The sequence below is a fragment of the Oncorhynchus clarkii genome, chromosome 20, assembly GCF_045791955.1.
Source record: "Oncorhynchus clarkii lewisi isolate Uvic-CL-2024 chromosome 20, UVic_Ocla_1.0, whole genome shotgun sequence".
Lineage (NCBI taxonomy): Eukaryota > Metazoa > Chordata > Actinopteri > Salmoniformes > Salmonidae > Oncorhynchus > Oncorhynchus clarkii.
In genome coordinates, this window is record NC_092166.1 from 5,704,323 (window position 1) to 5,726,503 (window position 22,181).

Sequence of the window (22,181 nt, forward strand, 5' to 3'; positions counted from 1 at the left end):
CAACTAACTTCACCTTTCATCTTTACTAAAACATTCTCTTTGATTTGGACATTTTCCACACAACGTACAATGTATAAACATCAAGCATATACTGGGAAAACTCTTAAAGTTACAATGTTTTCGTAATAACGTCATCTATTAACCGTTTTAATAACAAAACAAAAATGACATACATTTTCATATTCCATCTATCGTCATGACCACCATTGTGGCTGACGGAAACCATTGTTCCAAAGTCCCTTTATTTCATGTTTAATATTCTGAGGCTGGTTCTCCATAGTAACAGGACAAAGGAATTTTGTCTGTGGCCTAAGATTTACCATGAGCGTGAGGGGTCATAAAACCCCCACATCTTCAGACCCCTAGATCTCTCCTCCTCTGTTGGGGTTGAGAGATAATCTGTAGGGTTGTGGTCTCCTGTAACCTGACCTGATCAGGACAGTCATGACAGTCCCCCTCTGGTAGGTTCAACTTGGAAGGATTCTGCATGTTGCAACCTACCATAAGAATGACCATCGTTTGTGGATCATCATAGCAGTCCCCCCCTTGGTGGTTCACCCTGGTAGGATATCCACAAGCTGCGGATCACCACCAGAATGGACCTGGGAGGTCCGGTAGTGGCTCTGTGTTCCGGCCCGTCGTCCGGTTATCCCGGCTAGTGGACTTAGGCAGTAACTTGGCAGACGTTAATAACGCACAACACTCAGGCAATACATCATTACATTTCCTCCCCAAACGAGCGGCGTTGTGGCTCTACTGCTTCCTAAGTGTCAAAGGAAATTAAATAAAAAATTGTAATAGAAACATAAAAGGCACTTGGAAAAACTTGGCCCCCGAAGGCCAAAGCTTACAATGGGGACATTACTGGGCTGACCTAGTGAGTTCAGGAGAGGAGGCTGGGACTGGGCCCCCTGAGGGGGTTTCAGGATCTATTGCCAACTTTCCAAAAATCTGCATCGCTTCCGTCCCACAGGTGATCCTAGTATAAGACCTCATTAGGTCTTCCTTTGCACTTGTGCACCTGTGTACATAGTAGGTGCACACGCCAAGGGAAATAAGACCAAGGATCATGGTAACAGTCAGGATACTGTCCTGCACCGTCCAAGAGCGGGCGTCAGACCAATCTTTTGGTCTGTAATCAGTCGGGTCAACTAAAAGTGCCTCATCCCGTACGCTAAGATCAACCGTCATGGGTCCCTCGTACTGGATTTTTGGTTTTGAATGGCTTGTGGTAACTCAAGGGAACGTTTAGCAAAAGCGTCTGGCATTTCAATCTCTGTGTCTATCCCGTCGTCGGGAAGTCGGTATAGAGCGAGGTCGTCTATGTGAATACAGTGCCTTGCGAAAGTATTCGGCCCCCTTGAACTTTGCGACCTTTTGCCACATTTCAGGCTTCAAACATAAAGATATAAAACTGTATTTTTATGTGAAGAATCATCAACAAGTGGGACACAATCATGAAGTGGAACGACATTTATTGGATATTTCAAACTTTTTTAACAAATCAAAAACTGAAAAATTGGGCGTGCAAAATTATTCAGCCCCTTTACTTTCAGTGAAGCAAACTCTCTCCAGAAGTTCAGTGAGGATCTCTGAATGATCCAATGTTGACCTAAATGACTAATGATGATAAATACAATCCACCTGTGTGTAATCAAGTCTCCGTATAAATGCACCTGCACTGTGATAGTCTCAGAGGTCCGTTAAAAGCGCAGAGAGCATCATGAAGAACAAGAAACACACCAGGCAGGTCCGAGATACTGTTGTGAAGAAGTTTAAAGCCGGATTTGGATACAAAAAGATTTCCCAAGCTTTAAACATCTCAAGGAGCACTGTGCAAGCGATAATATTGAAATGGAAGGAGTATCAGACCACTGCAAATCTACCAAGACCTGGCCGTCCCTCTAAACTTTCAGCTCATACAAGGAGAAGACTGATCAGAGATGCAGCCAAGAGGCCCATGATCACTCTGGATGAACTGCAGAGATCTACAGCTGAGGTGGGAGACTCTGTCCATAGGACAACAATCAGTCGTATATTGCACAAATCTGGCCTTTATGGAAGAGTGGCAAGAAGAAACACCAAACATGTGGAAGAAGGTGCTCTGGTCAGATGAAACCAAAATTGAACTTTTTGGCAACAATGCAAAACGTTATGTTTGGCGTAAAAGCAACACAGCTCATCACCCTGAACACATCATCCCCACTGTCAAACATGGTGGTGGCAGCATCATGGTTTGGGCCTGCTTTTCTTCAGCAGGGACAGGGAAGATGGTTAAAATTGATGGGAAGATGGATGGAGCCAAATACAGGACCATTCTGGAAGAAAACCTGATGGAGTCTGCAAAAGACCTGAGACTGGGACGGAGATTTGTCTTCCAACAAGACAATGATCCAAAACATAAAGCAAAATCTACAATGGAATGGTTCAAAAATAAACATATCCAGGTGTTAGAATGGCCAAGTCAAAGTCCAGACCTGAATCCAATCGAGAATCTGTGGAAAGAACTGAAAACTGCTGTTCACAAATGCTCTCCATCCAACCTCACTGAGCTCAAGCTGTTTTGCAAGGAGGAATGGGAAAAAATGTCAGTCTCTCGATGTGCAAAACTGATAGAGACATACCCCAAGCAACTTACAGCTGTAATCGCAGCAAAAGGTGGCGCTACAAAGTAAGGGGGCTGAATAATTTTGCACGCCCAATTTTTCAGTTTTTGATTTGTTAAAAAAGTTTGAAATATCCAATAAATGTCGTTCCACTTCATGATTGTGTCCCACTTGTTGTTGATTCTTCACAAAAAAATACAGTTTTATATCTTTATGTTTGAAGCCTGAAATGTGGCAAAAGGTCGCAAAGTTCAAGGGGGCCGAATACTTTTGCAAGGCACTGTAATTGCCCCCTCTGGTACCTTAACAAAAACAGTCTGGTTGGGGAGGTTCAATTGGGTGATGGAGTCATGGCGTTCGTAAGTCATAGTGGCGGACGCAAACGGTGTGTTGACCAACCATCGGTTCCCTACCACCTCCACTTGTGTGGTGGTGGCCCCATCCCTGGCTGTTAGTTTGGCTCTACAGCGTTCTTCGCTGGCGATAGCTTTAATACCACAAAGACGCTCAGTGTTATTCCTGACAAACGGTTTGTTAGGACAGAGGTAGTGGACATCTTTGGTTAGTGTACACATTGACAGGTTAGGGGTGAGATAGAAATCTGGATTGTTTTCCTGGTAAGCTACAACTGGGGGCGTGACAATCTTTACGTGGGTACTGTCGTGCCAAAATCCTACATTGAGAACTGTTTTCAATCTATTGATATTCTCCAGTTCAACAACCGGCAGCGTCAGTAGAAAACCCACTTCATTACGATCAACATCAACGTGTACTGGGATGGCCGACCCCAGACTATAGGCCAAATGTGACTGTAACGGCCTTATCGTGGTTGAAGTAGCTGAGGTCAATATGTCGTGGACCATTGAGGGGCACTAGATATGAGGGGATTCTATTCATGGCCATGTTGTCCATAGAAGAGCTAACTTCACGGAGAAAATCCTCCAGTAACAATCGAACCAATTGGACATGGGCATAGTCATGGACCATGACCTCTGCTAGCTTTCCTACAGACAGGATAGTTTTGTTCAGGAGAGAAGCGTGTGTGTTGACCACCAGAATAGTGTCCTGGAGGGACTATCCCACATGTTGCAACTTGAGGGCCTGTGCTTTCATCTGCGGCTGGATAAGTGGCATCTCTTCAGTAATCTCCCTAACATTCCTCTTGACTGTGGCTAGACTGACTGCGTTGACGGCAGTAGTGACCCTACGGCTGCCCCTATCGATATTAGCGCCCCGACGAAGTGTTTCTCTCGCCTGGGCTCGCAAAGTTCTGAATGGGTTACTGTGAACTTTTGGAGTTGTGCCAACATATGGGCAGTGTCTAGCTGGGCGTGCCTAATTGCCTGGCTGGTCCAGTCAGGCCCGGCCTAACTCAAATGTGCCGCAGGTGGAATGTGTTGGCGGTACACATTCTCTGCATCTAGGCGGACATACACACTCTGATCTGGTAAGCTACAGGTGACAGCTTCACCACAATCTCGTGTGGCCCCGTCCAGTGGGGCAGGAACTTTGTTGCGACGCCTGCGGGTTTGATGTATATGTACAACCACACCTTATCCACCTTATCCACACCTGGTGTGAGGCTTTTATGTCGTAATAGATCTTTTCACCTTCTGCACTTCATTCCAACTGTCCTTGAGCATATGCAAAGGTAGTCTGGAGATGGTTACGCAAGTCTGTCACGTATTGATGAGCCGTGTAGGCGGTGGCGGCGACATCTCCGGGTTGGTACAGGAGATGCAGTGGAAGTGTCATTTGCCAGCCCGTCATCATCTCGAAGGGTGTTATTCCCGTAGACCTGTTGCGTGTGGCTCTGATCGCCATTATTACCAATGGGAGTTTGAGGTCCCAATCTTTGTGGTTGGCTGCCACATATTTCCTCAAGATTCTGACGATTGTTTGGTTGCTCCTTTCTACCCTCCACGAGCTCCTAGGGTGGTATGCGATGTGGAGTTTAGCTTTGACTCCCAGAAGCCTCCACAGTTCGGTCATTACAGCTGCCGAAAAGTTAGATCTCTGTCGCTGTCCACGGTTTCTGCTGGCAGGCCGAAACGACTGAAAATGTGGTTTAGCAAAAGAACGGCCGTGGTTTCCGCTGTGCCATTGGTCGCCAGCAGGCACTCCACCCACTTTGTGAATACGCAAGTCACTGTGCCTCAATCTGGATCAAGCTCCAGGGGTAAGAGACACCCTTGCATTGCAGGGTTGCTCTGTGACGTGGCTTGGAGGGTTGAAACTGGCAGCAAACTAGACACCCCCTCACGTATTGTGCCACGTCTTGTTCTATGTGAGGCCAGTAGGCCACCTGTCGCAATGTTTTGCATGTAGCCTTGACCCCCCTATGGGCTCCACATGGCTCGTCGTGGGCATGGGCTATCATTATCCCCCTCTGTGTTTTAGGAACCACCACCTTCGAGCAGTGTTGGTTTCTGAAATATACACCAGTAGGTCATCTACAAGTGTGAGTTACTGTTTAGTTGCGTACAGCGAAAGCCAGTTCTGACACTGGGTGGCCAATTCTCGCAGTGGCGAGGGACTCATCTTGGTGTTGCATTGCTACCAGGATGCCATTCATGAATGAATGTGTTAGCAACACATGATGTTCGTGCGAAGACCTTTCCTGTAGTGCTGCCGTAAATTGCACTGGATTTCGCCATGCTGTCGGCATGGTCATTGCCAAGTTTGTCACGACCAGGTGATTTGGAGTGTCCCTTGACTTTCTTCCAATTCCAATTTCTTCCAGTATGGCGTGTTCGGTGATGAGGTTAATCACAAGCTAGAATGAGCTCTTTGTTTTCACCTCTTTACCACTTGAAGTAGTCATGTGCTTTTGTTTCCAAAACGGCAAGTGGCATAAGAAGGTGAGTCTCGCATAGTTTGAGTTGGTGGTGGATCTCCAGTTCTGACAATTCGTGTTTCACCGCCATTTGCAGGGTGATCAGCTCGCCAGCTACTTCTGCAAACTGTCTGGTCTTGTTGTTCTGGTCTTGTTGCCAAGCTGAAATTGAAGTGGTTTGCACGAAATGTCGTTGTGCCATACCAATCCCACCCCAGCTTGCAAGTGGTCTAGATGGCGGTAAGAATAGCCATCTACAAATGCCATCGGCCTGTCAAGACACACGTTCTCTTCGAAGTAGTGATGGTTCGAAGGCAATGGCGGAGCAATGTCGCACGGGGGTGGTGCGGAGTCGGTTTCATCATCACCACAGCATTGACACACCACCAAAGCACTGCCCAAAGGCAGGTTTTTCGTTTTTGCGTAGTTGATTACTACATCATGGCTCTGCAGCGTCATAAGCCAAGCCGCTATCCTGCTGTTGTGTACAGCACCCTCACGGATGCGTAGTTGATTACGACATCATGGCTCTGCAGCGCCCTGAATCAACAACACCTACCAACAACTACCTACCTATTACTGTCCCTAAACCAACAACTACTTTCCCATTACTGTCCCTGAACCAACAACTACCTAGCAACAACTACCTACCTATTACTGTCCCTGAAGCAACAACTACCTACCAACAACTACCTCCCCATTACTGTCACTGAACCAACAACTGCCTACCTATTACTGTCCCTGAATCAACAACACCCACCAACAACTACCAACCTATTACTGTCCCTGAACCAACAACTACCTACCAACAACTACCAACCTGTTACTGTCCCTGAACCAACAACTACCTACCAACAACTACCTCCCTATTACTGTCCCTAAACCAACAACTACTTTCCCATTACTGTCCCTGAACCAACAACTACCTAGCAACAACTACCTACCCATTATTGTCCCTGAACCTACAACTACCTACCTGTTTTTGTCCCTAAACCATCAACAACCTACCTATTACTGTTTGTAGCCTAGTGGTTAGTGTGTTGGGTCAGAATCCAAAAGGATGCTCGACCAAATCCCTGAGCTGACAAGTTAAAAAATCTGTCATTCTGCCTCTGAACAAGGCACAAGCCACTGTTCCCTGGTAGGCCGTCATTGTATTTAAGAATTTGTTCTTAACTGACTTGCCTAGTTAAATAATAAAAAATAAAAATACTGTTTCTGAACCACCAACAACTACCTACAGTGTACAATATTATATCCATTCTTTCACCGCGACCTCCCTGTCTCTCTCCTGTCTCTCACATCCCTCTGACTGTCTCTCTACTGTCTCTGACATCCCTCTGACTGTCTCTCTCCTGTCTCACATCCCTCTGACTGTCTCTCACATCCCTCTGGCTGTCTCTCTACTGTCTCACATCCCTCTGACTGTCTCTCTCCCACCATATATCTACTCTCTGTCACATCCCCTCCCTCCCTCTGACTGTCTCTCACATCCCTCTGACTGTCTCTCTCCTGCCATATATCTACTCTCTGTCACATTCCCTCCCTCCTCTGACTGTCTCTCTACTGTCTCTCACATCCCTCTGACTGTCTCTCATATATCTACTCTCTGTCACATTCCCTCCCTCCTCTGACTGTCTCTCATATATCTACTCTCTGTCACATTCCCTCCCTCCTCTGACTGTCTCTCATATATCTACTCTCTGTCACATTCCCTCCCTCCTCTGACTGTCTCTCATATATCTACTCTCTGTCACATTCCCTCCCTCCTCTGACTGTCTCTGCCCCCCTGGTTCACCATAACTTGTTTTTTATTATCTCTCTTTCCTCTCCTGCCACCAGTCCCTTCCTTCCATCGCTCCCTCATGTCTCAACATACTGTAACTCTCTCTAGTAAGAATAAGAGATACTCTGAATGATCGGCTGTGAAAAGCCAACTGACATTTACTCCTGAGGTGCTGACCTGTTGCACCCTCGACAACCACAGTGATTATTATTATTTGACCCTGCTTGTCATCTATGAACATTTGAACATCTTGGCCAAGTTCTGTTATAATCTCCACCCGGCACAGCCAGAAGAGGACTGGCCACCCCTCAGAGCCTGGTTCCTCTCTAGGTTTCTTCCTAGGTTCTGGCCTTTCTAGGGAGTTTTTCCTAGCCACCGTGCTAGTACACCTGCATTGCTTTCTGTTTGGTGTTTTAGGCTGGGTTTCTGTACAGCACTTTGAGACATCAGCTGATGTAAGAAGGGCTTCATAAATAAATTTGATTTGATTAAGAATTGTATCACCCAACACCTATTAGGTGGTAGTCATGGAAACAAAACCACTTACCTCAGTCAGCCAACCCTGCTAACCCAGGACACCTCAGACATGTTCTGCCTTATCATGTAAGTCCTTATCCTTATCTAACATCAGTAGGAGCAGAGGCCTGGTGACATGTTCCTGATGAAACACCAGCGAGGCCTGCTGATATATAAATGACTAACTGACTGGCTAGATAGGATCCTATCTAGTAGAATCTTGCCTCTCATCTTGCAAAGCATCAAATGGACTCAAGTCCAAACACAACCATTTGAAATACAAGATGCCGAGTTCTACATTGTGAATGAACTGGCAGTCAGACCTGTATTTGTGCTCGATGAGTTCAATATTAGTGCAGCTTTTATCAGTGTTCTGTGATGTAGTGAACATGCCTCTTGTTAAACATGAAGTATGGTTTGAAATGTGTTGGATTTATCGTAACTTCATAATCATACTGCCACAAGAAGAATGGGAAATACTGTTTAACGTTTTTTTTAAATAGCCAGCATTAGCATTTTGAAATGATGACAGGCTTTGCTAGACGTTTATAGCTGATCAAAATCTCATCTGCAGCTGGCCTCCATGTTGTATAGAGTAGAGGTGAGATGAATGTTAATATGAGTGTGTTTAAAACACTCTTTCATGCACACACACACACATACACACACACACACACACACACACACACACACACACACACACACACACACACACACACACACACACACACACACACGCACACACAGGTAGCACGCAGACACAGGTAGCACACACACACACACACACACACACACACACACACACACACACACACACACACATGCACACACACACACACACACACACACATACACACACACACACACACATGCACAGGTAGCACACACACACACACGCTCACACACACACACACACACACACACACACACACACACACACACACACACACACACACACACACAGAGAGTCGTGCTTGGCCTCGGTTGAGCAGGCAAATATATGTATATTTCTCAGCAGTGTTTCATAAGAGACAGTCATTGAGGATTCTTCTCCCATCTACACTAGAGGATCAGCAGGAATATAAATCACACAGGCAATTTGGGTGGTAGAGTCGACTAGAGACCTACCAGAGTGGTGGATTGAATACAGGACAGTATATTACTAAGTAGAGGACAGAGGTGGGTTGAATACAGGACAGTATATTACTAAGTAGAGGACAGTGGTGGATTGAATACAGGACAGTATATTACCAAGTAGAGGACAGTGGTGGATTGAATATACAGGACAGTATTTTACTGCGTAAGGAGCAGGGTTGAAATATGGTGTAGTTCCACTCCTCCACCAGCAGTAGGTGACATCACTAGTGTACAGATGTTTGATGATTAAAGTGTGTGTGAATGAGTGCCTAAATGAGTGAGTTCCTATCAGTCCAGAATAGATTGCAGACATGTTGATACCGGGTAATGTCTAAGGTTTCAACCTGTGTTCTCTGCCTCTATCCCCCCCCCCTCCTCCACAGGAAAACCCTTACATGTGCAACAATGAGTGTGACGCCTCCACAGATGAACTAGCCCACCCTTCGGAGCTCATGTTCGATTTCGAGGGCCGCAACCCAACAACCTTCTGGCAGTCCAGTTCCTGGAAGAAGTACCCCAAACCCCTGGAGGTCAACATCACGCTGTCCTGGAACAAAACTATCGAGCTGACGGACGACATCGTCCTCACCTTTGAGTCCGGCCGCCCTGAGCAGATGCTTCTGGAGAAATCGCTAGACTACGGTAAGACATGGACCCCTTACCAGTTTTACGCTACCGACTGCCTTGACGCATTTACCATGGACCCCAAGACGGTCAACGAGCTGACCCAGCGAACCCTCCTCGACATTATCTGTACCGAGGACTACTCCCGTGGCTACGTGTGGAAGTACGATAAAACAGTCCGCTTCGAGATCAAGGACCGGTTTGCGCTGTTCGCCGGGCTGCAGCTGTACAACATGGCGTCGCTCTACGGTCAACTGGACACCACCAGGAACCTGCGGGACTTCTTCACTGTGACGGACCTGAGGATACGGCTGCTGAAACCGGCCACCGGGTCCACCATGGTGGATGAAAACAACTTGTCCCGATACTTCTACGCCATCTCTGACATCAAGGTGCAGGGAAGGTGAGAGAGTTGCTTTTATCTTTATTTAGTCTTGATTTCCCTTTACAGGTGTGTTATATCTCTCTAGCATGCTAGCAGATACCTTTGTGCTAACACTTGTTAGCATTGGCTCGCAAAACTACCTCTAACTTCCTTCATACTGGACACAGAGACATAAAAATAGTATCCACAAGTTGATCTGACTCTGGGGAAGTAGATACAGGGCCTCATTGCCAAAATTCCCGAATGATCCCTTTAATATTAAAATAAAAATCTAAGATGATCTATTATATTGACAAGATAGTCGAGTGACCACTCTAACAATAGACATTTCGTCAAAGATGGAAGGCGATACGGGAGATGTCTAGATCAGGTGGGACCATTCTAAACAATGAGAGGCCAGATACGCGTGGGCAACTCTGATATAAAGTAGTATTTTCAGAGTTGACGAAAATACCATGTGTGTCCACTTATATCAGCGCATTTGCAACAACCTAACCGTTATGAAACGTATATTCCATTAAATTAGCCTCACATAGCAAATTAGCAATAAAAAAAAACATTTTTTGTTGACCAAATTCGACACTCTCTCATTGACCTCCGTTCCAAAATTCCTCACTTTTATTTTCGCGGACAGGTTTTGGGCAGAGTAAACCCCTTAACGCTTCGCCTCGACCTCTCTTTTTAAAATCATATTAGTTTTGATTCATTTTGTATGAGCTGAATGCTCTGACGCATTCTAATAATGACTAGGACGGGGCCTGGACACATGGCTATGACCCCTGTAATTAACAGGTGTACGTCCCAAATTACACCATATTCACTACGTAGTGTGCTATATAGGGAATAGAGTGCCATTTAGAACTAAGGCCAGGTTTAAATTTGACATCTATCTTTACATTTAAATTTGACATCCACCCCCCATCAGGAGATTCCCAACGGTTTAGAGAGATGATGAAACATAACAGATATATTATTTTATAGCCCCATAGATGCTTAATGAACCACCTGTGGATCATAAACACACTCCACAGCTGTTCACTGAATGAGACCGGTGTGTGTGTGTGTGTGAATGTGTGTGTATGTATAGTTGGTTTATATGAGGATAACTAGGCTCAGTAATGACTCGTCTGATTGGGCCTGGGTGAGTTGGAACAGTTTGTTTCCAAATTAGAATTCCGTCAGTCGGCTTAGAATGGGAGATTAGAACAATTAGAATGTTAGGTAATTGGGAGGAGACAAGTCTGGTCATTAAGAATGTTGTCTGCTTAGTAAATAGTTACCCCTGGGGACATAACTCCTCTCAGAGAACCTATAGGAGATAACAGTATTTGAGCATTCATCCTCTCTACTTCAACATTCCTCTTCTCTTCTTCAACATAAACTGGAGCATTCATCCTCTCTACTTCAATATTACTGGAGCATTCATCCTCTCTACTTCAACATTACTGGAGCATTCATCCTCTCTACTTCAACATTACTGGAGCATTCATCCTCTCTACTTCAACATTACTGGAGCATTCATCCTCTCTACTTCAACATTACTGGAGCATTCATCCTCTCTACTTCAGCATTACTGGAGCATTCCTCCTCTCTTCTTCAACATTCCTCCTCTACTTCAACATTCCTCCTCTCTACTTCAACATTCCTCCTCTACTTCAACATTCCTCCTCTCTACTTCAACATTCCTCCTCTACTTCAACATTCCTCCTCTCTACTTCAACATTCATCCTCTACTTCAACATTCCTCCTCTCTACTTCAATATTCCTCCTCTCTACTTCAACATTCCTCCTCTCTACTTCAACATTCATCCTCTACTTCAACATTCCTCCTCTCTACTTCAATATTCCTCCTCTCTACTTCAACATTACTCGTCTCTACTTCAACATTCCCCCTCTCTACTTCAACAGTACTCCTCGCTACTTCAACCTTACTCCTCTCTACTTCAACATTACTGGAGCATTCCTCCTCTCTACTTCAACATTACTGGAGCATTCATCCTCTCTACTTCAACGGTACTAAAGCATTCATCCTCTCTACTTCAACATTCCATGTCTCTACTTCAACATTACACCTCTCTACTTAAACGGTACTAAAGCATTCATCCTCTCTACCTCAACATTACTTTAGCAGACAGAACAAAAATAAGGTATTATAGGGTGTTGTACTGTTGCCTCAGTGATGATCTAAAAACCAAGAGGGGACTGACACTTCACTGAGGGGACTGACACTTCACTGAGGGGAATGACACATCACTGAGGGGACTGGCACATCAATGAGGGGAATGACACATCACTGAGGGGACTGGCACATCACTGAGGGGACTGACACATCCCTGAGGGGACTGACACATCACTGAGGGGACTGACACATCCCTGAGTGGACTGACACATCACTGAGGGGACTGGCACATCACTGAGTGGACTGACACATCACTGAGTGGACTGACACATCACTGAGGGGACTGACTTTTCACTGAGAGGACTGACACATCACTGAGGGGACTGACGCACCACTGAGGGGACTGACGCACCACTGAGGGGACTGACGCACCACTGAGGGGACTGACACACCACTGAGGGGACTGACACACCACTGAGGGGACTGACGCACCACTGAGGGGACTGACAACCACTGAGGGGACTGACACATCACTGAGGGGACTGACACATCACTGAGGGGACTGACACATCACTGAGGGGACTGACACTTCACTGAGTGGACTGACACATCACTGAGGAAACTGACACTTCACTGAGTGGACTGATACTTCACTGAGTGGACTGACACATCACTGAGGGGACTGACACTTCACTGAGGGGACTGACACATCACTGAGGGGACTGACACATCACTGAGGGGACTGACACTTCACTGAGGGGACTGACACATCACTGAGGGGACTGACACTTCACTGAGGGGACAGAATTATTTTTATTTTACCGTTATTTTACCAGGTAAGTTGACCTGGCGAACACATTCTCATTTACATTAACGACCTGAGGAATAGTTACAGGGTAGAGGATGGGGGGAGGAATGAGCCAATTGTAAACTGGGGATGACTAGCTGACCGTGATGGTATGAGGGCCAGATTGGGAATTTAGCCAGGACACCTGGGTTAACACCCCTACTCTTACGATAAGTGCCTTGGGATCTTTAGTGACCACAGAGAGTCAGGACACTCATTTTACATCCCATCTGAAAGACAGAACCCTACACAGTGCAATGTCCCCAATCACTGCCCTGGGGCATTGGGATATTTTTTTTAGACCAGAGGAAAGAGTGCCTCCTACTGACCAAGACCAACCCTGCTTAGCTTCAGTGGCAAACTTGCAGTGGGATGCAGGGTGGTATGCTGCTGACTGAGGGGACAGACACATCACTCAACGGGACAGACACGTCACTCGAGAGGACAGAGACGTCACTGAGGGGACAGAGACATCACTGAGGGGACAGAGACATCACTGAGGGGACAGCGACATCACTGAGGGGACAGACATCACTGAGGGGACAGAGACATCACTGAGGGGACAGAGACATCACTGAGGGGACAGACATCACTGAGGGGACAGAGACATCACTGAGGCAGAGAGGAACTAGTTGAACATATTAGTATAGCAGAGTAACTAGACTGTAAGTTATTTTAGGGTTGCTGTAACTCCACAGGACTGTTGGGTTGATGTAACTCCACAGGACTGTTGGGTTGATGTAACTCCACAGGACTGTTGGGTTGATGTAACTCCACAGGACTGTTGGGTTGATGTAACTCCACAGGGCTGTTGGGTTAATGTAACTCCACAGGGCTGTTGGGTTGATGTAACTCCACAGGACTGTTGGGTTGATGTAACTCCACAGGGCTGTTGGGTTAATGTAACTCCACAGGGCTGTTGGGTTGATGTAACTCCACAAGGCTGTTGGGTTGATGTAACTCCACAGGGCTGTTGGGTTGATGTAACTCCACAGAGCTGTTGGGTTGATGTAACTCCACAGGGCTGTTGGGTTGATGTAATTCCACAGGGCTGTTGGGTTGATGTAACTCCACAGGGCTGTTGGGGTGATGTAACTCCACAGGGCTGTTGGGTTGATGTAACTCCACAGGGCTGTTGGGTTGATGTATTCTCCACAGGGCTGTTGGGTTGATGTAACTCCACAGGGCTGTTGGGTTGATGTAACTCCACAGAGCTGTTGGGTTGCTGTAACTAATGAAGAGTGTCTAGTTTTCTATCTACGAGGTTGCAACCTTATTTCACTCTTAATATCAGAGTGTTCAACCCAACTGTTTCCAAGGTGAGTGATGTTTTACAGCACAAGTTCCTTCCTGAAGAGTTTTTTTTGTCGAAAAAGAGAACAGGTGATTGATATTAAATCTACATTTATATTTCCATCATTTGTGTCATCTGTGAGCTTAGGTCATATCCTTAGAACGTCTGACGAGCCCATGTGATCCTCACATTCGAGCATCCCCTTCTAAGACACTAATATTCATATTCGGAAACTCATACATTCTCCAGTCGTATTTACACCAGTTTGGTAAACAAACACTGCTGGGTTTTACATTGCCGACTCTACTACCCTGCTTCCCAGGCCCATCTCCAGCAGAGAGTTCTGCCTCTCATTAGATAGCTCAGTTAAGGTGCGATGGGAGGAAAAATATATATATTTTTCCTAGCCCTTGGGTATATATGAGAGAGAGAGAGAGAGACAGAGAGAGTGAGAGTGAGAGAGACGGACGGACGGACAGACCCAAACTTATTAAGGAAAGCTTTGACTATGTACAGACTCCGTGAGCATAGCCTTGCTATTGAGAAAGGCCGTCGTAGGCAAATCAAATCAAATCAAATCTTATTTGTCACATACACATGGTTAGCAGATGTTAATGCGAGTGTAGCGAAATGCTTGTGCTTCTAGTTCCGACAATGCAGTAATAACAAGTAATCTAATCTAACTAACAATTCCAAAACTACTGTCTTGTACACAGTGTAAGGGGATAAAGAATATGTACATAAGGATATATGAATGAGTGATGGTACAGAGCAGCATAGGCAAGATACAGTAGATTGTATCGAGTACAGTATGTACAAATGAGATGAGTATGTAAACAAAGTGGCATAGTTTAAAGTGGCTAGTGATACATGTATTACATAAGGATACAGTCGATGATATAGAGTACAGTATATACGTATGCATATGAGATGAATAATGTAGGGTAAGTAACATTATATAAGGTAGCATTGTTTAAAGTGGCTAGTGATATATTTACATCATTTCCCATCAATTCCCATTATTAAAGTGGCTGGAGTTGAGTCAGTGTCAGTGTGTTGGCAGCAGCCACTCAGTGTTAGTGATGGCTGTTTAACAGTCTGATGGCCTTGAGATAGAAGCTGTTTTTCAGTCTCTCGGTCCCAGCTTTGATTGGGCTCGGGTGGTTGATGTCCTTGATGATCTTTATGGCCTTCCTGTGACATCGGGTGGTGTAGGTGTCCTGGAGGGCAGGTAGTTTGCCCCCGGTGATGCGTTGTGCAGACCTCACTACCCTCTGGAGAGCCTTACGGTTGAGGGCGGTGCAGTTGCCATACCAGGCGGTGATACAGCCCGCCAGGATGCTCTCGATTGTGCATCTGTAGAAGTTTGTGAGTGCTTTTGGTGACACGGCGAATTTCTTCAGCCTCCTGAGGTTGAAGAGGCGCTGCTGCGCCTTCTTCACAATGCTGTCTGTGTGAGTGGACCAATTCAGTTTGTCTGTGATGTGTATGCCGAGGAACTTAAAACTTGCTACCCTCTCCACTACTGTTCCATCGATGTGGATAGGGGGGTGTTCCCTCTGCTGTTTCCTGAAGTCCACAATCATCTCCTTAGTTTTGTTGACGTTGAGTGTGAGGTTATTTTCCTGACACCACACTCCGAGGGCCCTCACCTCCTCCCTGTAGGCCGTCTCGTCGTTGTTGGTAATCAAGCCTACCACTGTTGTGTCGTCCGCAAACTTGATGATTGAGTTGGAGGCGTGCGTGGCCACGCAGTCGTGGGTGAACAGGGAGTACAGGAGAGGGCTCAGAACGCACCCTTGTGGGGCCCCAGTGTTGAGGATCAGCGGGGAGGAGATGTTGTTGCCTACCCTCACCACCTGGGGGCGGCCCGTCAGGAAGTCCAGTACCCAGTTGCACAGGGCGGGGTCGAGACCCAGGGTCTCGAGCTTGATGACGAGCTTGGAGGGTACTATGGTGTTGAATGCCGAGCTGTAGTCGATGAACAGCATTCTCACATAGGTATTCCTCTTGTCCAGATGGGTTAGGGCAGTGTGCAGTGTGGTTGAGATTGCATCGTCTGTGGACCTATTTGGGCGGTAAGCAAATTGGAGTGGGTCTAGGGTGTCAGGTAGGGTGGAGGTGATATGGTCCTTGACTAGTCTCTCAAAGCACTTCATGATGACGGATGTGAGTGCTACGGGGCGGTAGTCTTTTAGCTCAGTTACCTTAGCTTTCTTGGGAACAGGAACAATGGTGGCCCTCTTGAAGCATGTGGGAACAGCAGACTGGTATAGGAATTGATTGAATATGTCCGTAAACACACCGGCCAGCTGGTCTGCGCATGCTCTGAGGGCGCGGCTGGGGATGCCGTCTGGGCCTGCAGCCTTGCGAGGGTTAACACGTTTAAATGTCTTACTCACCTCGGCTGCAGTGAAGGAGAGACCGCATGTTTTCGTTGCAGGCCGTGTCAGTGGCACTGTATTGTCCTCAAAGCGGGCAAAAAAGTTATTTAGTCTGCCTGGGAGCAAGACATCCTGGTCCGTGACTGGGCTGGATTTCTTCCTGTAGTCCGTGATTGACTGTAGACCCTGCCACATGCCTCTTGTGTCTGACTTCCGGCGCCGACAGAGATGGCCGCCTCGCTTTGCGTTCCTAGGAAACTATGCAGTTTTTTGTTTTTTCACGTGTTATTTCTTACATTAGTACCCCAGGTCATCTTAGGTTTCATTACATACAGTCGAGAAGAACTACTGAATATAAGATCAGCGTCAACTCACCATCAGTACGACCAAGAATATGTTTTTTGCGACGCGGATCCTGTGTTCTGCCTTACAAACAGGACAACGGAGTGGATCCTATGCAGCGACCCAAAAAAACGACTCCGAAAGAGAGGGAAACGAGGCGGTCTTCTGGTCAGACTCCGGAGACGGGCACACCGTGCACCACTCCCTAGCATTCTTCTTGCCAATGTCCAGTCTCTTGATAACAAGGTTGATGAAATCCGAGCAAGGGTAGCATTCCAGAGGGACATCAGAGACTGTAACGTCCTTTGCTTCACTGAAACATGGCTCACTGGAGAGACTCTATCCGAAGCGGTGCAGCCAACGGGTTTCTCCACGCATCGCGCTGACAGAAACAAACATCTTTCTGGTAAGAAGAGGGGTGGGGGCGTATGCCTCATGGCCAACGTGACATGGTGTGATGAAAGAAACATACAGGAACTCAAATCCTTCTGTTCACCTGATTTAGAATTCCTCACAATCAATTGTAGACCGCATTATCTACCAAGAGAATTCTCTTCGATTATAATCACAGCCGTATATTACCCCCCCTAAGCAGACACATCGATGGCTCTGAACAAACTTTATTTAACTCTCTGCAAACTGGAAACGATTTATCCGGAGGCTGCATTCATTGTAGCTGGGGATTTTAACAAGGCTAATCTGAAAACAAGACTCCCTAAATTTTATCAGCATATCGATTGCGCAACCAGGGGTGGAAAGACCTTGGATCATTGTTACTCTAACTTCCGCGACGCATATAAGGCCCTGCCCCGCCCCCCTTTCGGAAAAGCTGACCACGACTCCATTTTGTTGATCCCTGCCTACAGACAGAAACTAAAACAAGAGGCTCCCACGCTGAGGTCTGTCCAACGCTGGTCCGACCAAGCTGACTCCACACTCCAAGACTGCTTCCATCACGTGGACTGGGAGATGTTTCGTATTGCGTCAGATAACAACATTGACGAATACGTTGATTCGGTGTGCGAGTTCATTAGAACGTGCGTTGAAGATGTCGTTCCCATAGCAACGATTAAAACATTCCCTAACCAGAAACCGTGGATTGATGGCAGCATTCGTGTGAAACTGAAAGCGCGAACCACTGCTTTTAATCAGGGCAAGGTGTCTGGTAACATGACCGAATACAAACAGTGCAGCTATTCCCTTCGCAAGGCTATCAAACAAGCTAAGCGCCAGTACAGAGACAAAGTAGAATCTCAATTCAACGGCTCAGACACAAGAACACAGACATGGCTCTCAAGAGAAGAACATGAGGTGGAAACTGAGATGCACTTCCTAACCTCCTGCCCAATGTATGACCCTATTAGAGAGACATATTTCCCTCAGATTACACAGATCCACAAAGAATTCGAAAACAAATCCAATTTTCTCCAGGTCTCTGCTACATACTGACGGGAGAAAAAGCTATCGTCACAGAACTCAGAATGTCTATCCTGTTCTGAGAACAGCTACGACACTATCTACCAAAGCTATCATCACAGAACTCAGAATGTCTATCCTGTTCTGAGAACGGCTACGACACTATCTACCAAAGCTATCATCACAGAACTCAGAATGTCTATCCTGTTCTGAGAACGGCTACGACACTATCTACCAAAGCTATCATCACAGAACTCAGAATGTCTATCCTGCTCTGAGAACGGCTACGACACTATGTACCAAAGCTATCATCACAGAACTCAGAATGTCTATCCTGTTCTGAAAACGGCTATGACACTATCTACCAAAGCTATCATCACAGAACTCAGAATGTCTATCCTGTTGTGAGAACGGCTACGACACTATCTACCAAAGCTATCATCACAGAACTCAGAATGTCTATCCTGTTCTGAGAACGGCTACGGCACTATCTACCAAAGCTATCATCACTGAACTCAGAATGTCTATCCTGTTCTGAGAACGGCTACGACACTATCTACCAAAGCTATCATCACAGAACTCAGAATGTCTATCCTGTTCTGAGAACGGCTACGACACTATCTACCAAAGCTATCATCACAGAACTCAGAATGTCTATCCTGTTCTGAGAACGGCTACGACACTATCTACAAAAGGAAGAAAGATTCTACCCTTAGATTAGCTCGTTTGCTGCTGATGTGGACAGTAACTAAAGTATTTGGATGTAGGTGTACTGCTACTGAAATGCTGATAGCTCTCAACTCAATGGTCACAACAACAACTATACTCATTAACTTACTGTAAGAAAATATCAAATATTTGCTGTGACAGTAGGTATTCTAAGGATATAGGGTCACGAGAACATGTTTTTTTTTGGATAGCCTAGTGTTGTACTCAATTTAGATGTTGAAAGCTCTCGACTCAAAAAACACACTGTAAGACCAGAAAAGGGCTGCGTCCCAAATACACTACTTTTGACCCTCGCCCGTAGTAGTTACTCTCGGAATAAGGATAGGGACAAAGGAGTGAAGTTTGGAGGAATTTAAGCTGTTAATGAAAGTATTTCAGAGGTGAACCCTGTTTGCTTCCGCTCGTCTTGTTCCCAGAATTGCTGGGCATGATATGACAGGGTCCATATGGTTCTTGCCTCTAAACGATTTATAAACGTTGAATAATTCATAAAAGCATTTAGCAACCAGTCAAAGGTGGATGCTAGAATCTATCTGTGAAAAAAAAGCAACAGTTTGAGAAGACAGAGACAAAGTCAGTATTTTTTTTCAAAGTAATAATGCAAGTTGTGTATTTGTATATGGCAAATGCTCATCATGGGGCGATGAGTTAGTAGGTTAGTAAGTATTTGTACGTGTGAAATGCAGGTTAGTGCATTTGAGAACTACAGATGTATGACCAGGAAAGATAATCCTTCAGCAAAAGGATGTTAATTATTACGTAGATTACAACTAAATGGACATTTTTGTCGATACATTTAACATTTGAATTTCAAAGTGGAAATTATAAACTTCAGAAGCTTTTTTACACCTCAAATATACAACAAGTTTTAAATTTCCTGCATTGCAGGGAAGTTCTCCTGCAACAGGGTGTGTCACACCCTGTTCTGTTTCACCTGTTTTCGTGCTTGTCTCCACCCCCCCCCCCGGTGCCGCTCAACTTCCCCATTATCCCCAGTGTATTTATACCTGTGTTCTCTGTTTGTCTGTTGCCAGTTCGTTTTGTTCGTCAAGCCTACCAGCGGTTTTCCCCTGTGCTCCTGTCTGTGTCTAGTTCCTGTTTTCTAGTTTGACCAGTTTTGACCATTCTGCCTGACCTAACCCTGAGACTACCTGCCGTTCTATACATGTTGGACTCTGATCTGGATTACTGACCTCTGCCTGACCCTTGACCTGACATTTTGCCTGCCCCCCTGTTCTAGTAATAGACGTTTGTTACTTTGACACTGTCTGCATCTGGGTCTTACCTGAAACATGATAGGCTGAACATATGAAGATCCTACATCTGTAATCAGCTGTATTTGCACCAACAGTACTGATAGTCAAAATACATAGTAGGGATGTAACGATACACCAATTTGCATCGCTCACTGGTTCCAATGTTTAAGATAAGTCTGCATCTGTCCACAGACCCCAAACCGATCCAAATGTAGCTTGCGTCAGTCAGAAAATGTATTCAAATTTTATCAATTATTATATGACAACTGCTTCCTCTCCTTTAGTGTCAAACTAAGCATCTAATTGTAGGAACATTTAACAAATAAAGGTACTTGAATACGTAGGTGTGTCCAAACCTTTGACTGGTACTGTACATCAAGTACATCCTCAGGGATCTGCTTCACTTCTATTCTCTCCCATAATCAAACACCCTCAGGGATCTGTTCAATTCCGATTTTTTTTCTTTGCATAATCAATTTAGATGTCTGGATGAATTATTTAAACTCTGGTCCTTACACAGTTCTTCAGAGTTTCTGCTGTTTTCAATTTATAACCTTTTAAAAGTAGACTACTGTGAAAGCAAAGTCAACAGTGAAATGGGGCGGCAGGTAGCCTAGTCGTTAGAGCGTTGGACCTAGTGGTTAGAGCGTTAGACCTAGTGGTTAGAGCGTTGGACCTAGTGGTTAGAGGTTGCAAGATCGAATCCAAGAGCTGACAAGGTCTTGTGTTCTGTTGTTCTCCCAATGAACAAGGCAGTGATCCCACTGTTCCTAGGCCATCATTAAAAATAAGAATTTGTTCTTAACTGACTTGCCTAGTTAAAAAAATATATATAAATAATTAAACAAATATATAATAATATTCTCTTTAATCTGACTGTGTTTCTACTACAGTATATGGTCAGAGAAGTGAACCAAAAACTATTGGTAATGTTTGGTGGTGTAAAAACGAATTTCTCAAACTCTTTGGGTTACAGACTAATCCTGCATCTCCTTCCCTCCTCCGGATGAGTCACTACTCAGATCCTCTCTGTCTGTCTGTCTGTAACTCCCCCTCTCTCACCCCTGCTCTCCCTCCCTCTCTCTCCTAGCTAAAGTATGTGTCTCATACTTCATAGGATACATTAAAACCTCTTCGATGTAATGTCCCCTGTTTAGGGGAACTGGGTGGTTCTGGTGCCGGTTCTGACCGACATCAGGGTTGGATAGGTTACTTTATAAATGTAATCCGTGTCGTGACGTGACCATCATTAATGTGATGACTGATATTACCTACTACGTTTAATTATTACTCAATTCAATTAATCATGTAACAATTAATTCATTAGGAATTTGGGGCACCACAGGAAAAGTTTGTTTAATGAGTTACTATCTCCCGAATTAACTCAAGAGTTTCAGTCTCATTCTGAACTTTGTTGACTTCATAAATCTGCATGAACCCTAACCTAAGTGACGAATCAGCGATACACAAATTGGCTTAAAAATGTATTTACTAACTAACTAAATAATCAAACAGAAACACACACACACACACACACACACACACACACACACACACACACACAGTATAGGTTATTGGTTACTAACATAATGCAATGAAGAACAGTCCCTAGTGGACTAACAAAAACATGACCAAATGAACTGCAAAGCACACTGGGCAATATTATTGGCCTTGTTTCGGGACAGAGCTCATTAGAGTAGGCTCAGACTTTAAATTTAGGGAACAAAAGCGTGAAGTCGACAGGACTAGACAAAAGTGTAAACGTTGAAAATCATATCAGTCCTCGTTCTGCCTTGGCCCCGCTGCTCCACAGCAGTCCATTAGAGTGCTGCTCCACAGCAGTCCATTAGAGTGCTGCTCCACAGCAGTCCATTAGAGTGCTGCTCCACAGCAGTCCATTAGTG

The 22,181-nt window shown here is 45.4% G+C and overlaps 1 protein-coding gene across 1 annotated transcript in view; it reads left to right on the forward strand.

Annotated features, from left to right (window-relative positions):
• LOC139377217 (netrin-G1-like) overlaps positions 1 to 22,181 on the forward strand; it is a 161,029-nt gene that overhangs the window by 18,861 nt on the left and 119,987 nt on the right. The window contains exon 2 of the mRNA XM_071120217.1: positions 9,265 to 9,908. Coding sequence (XP_070976318.1) covers positions 9,265 to 9,908 — 644 coding nt within the window. The remainder of the gene's footprint in view (positions 1 to 9,264; positions 9,909 to 22,181) is intronic.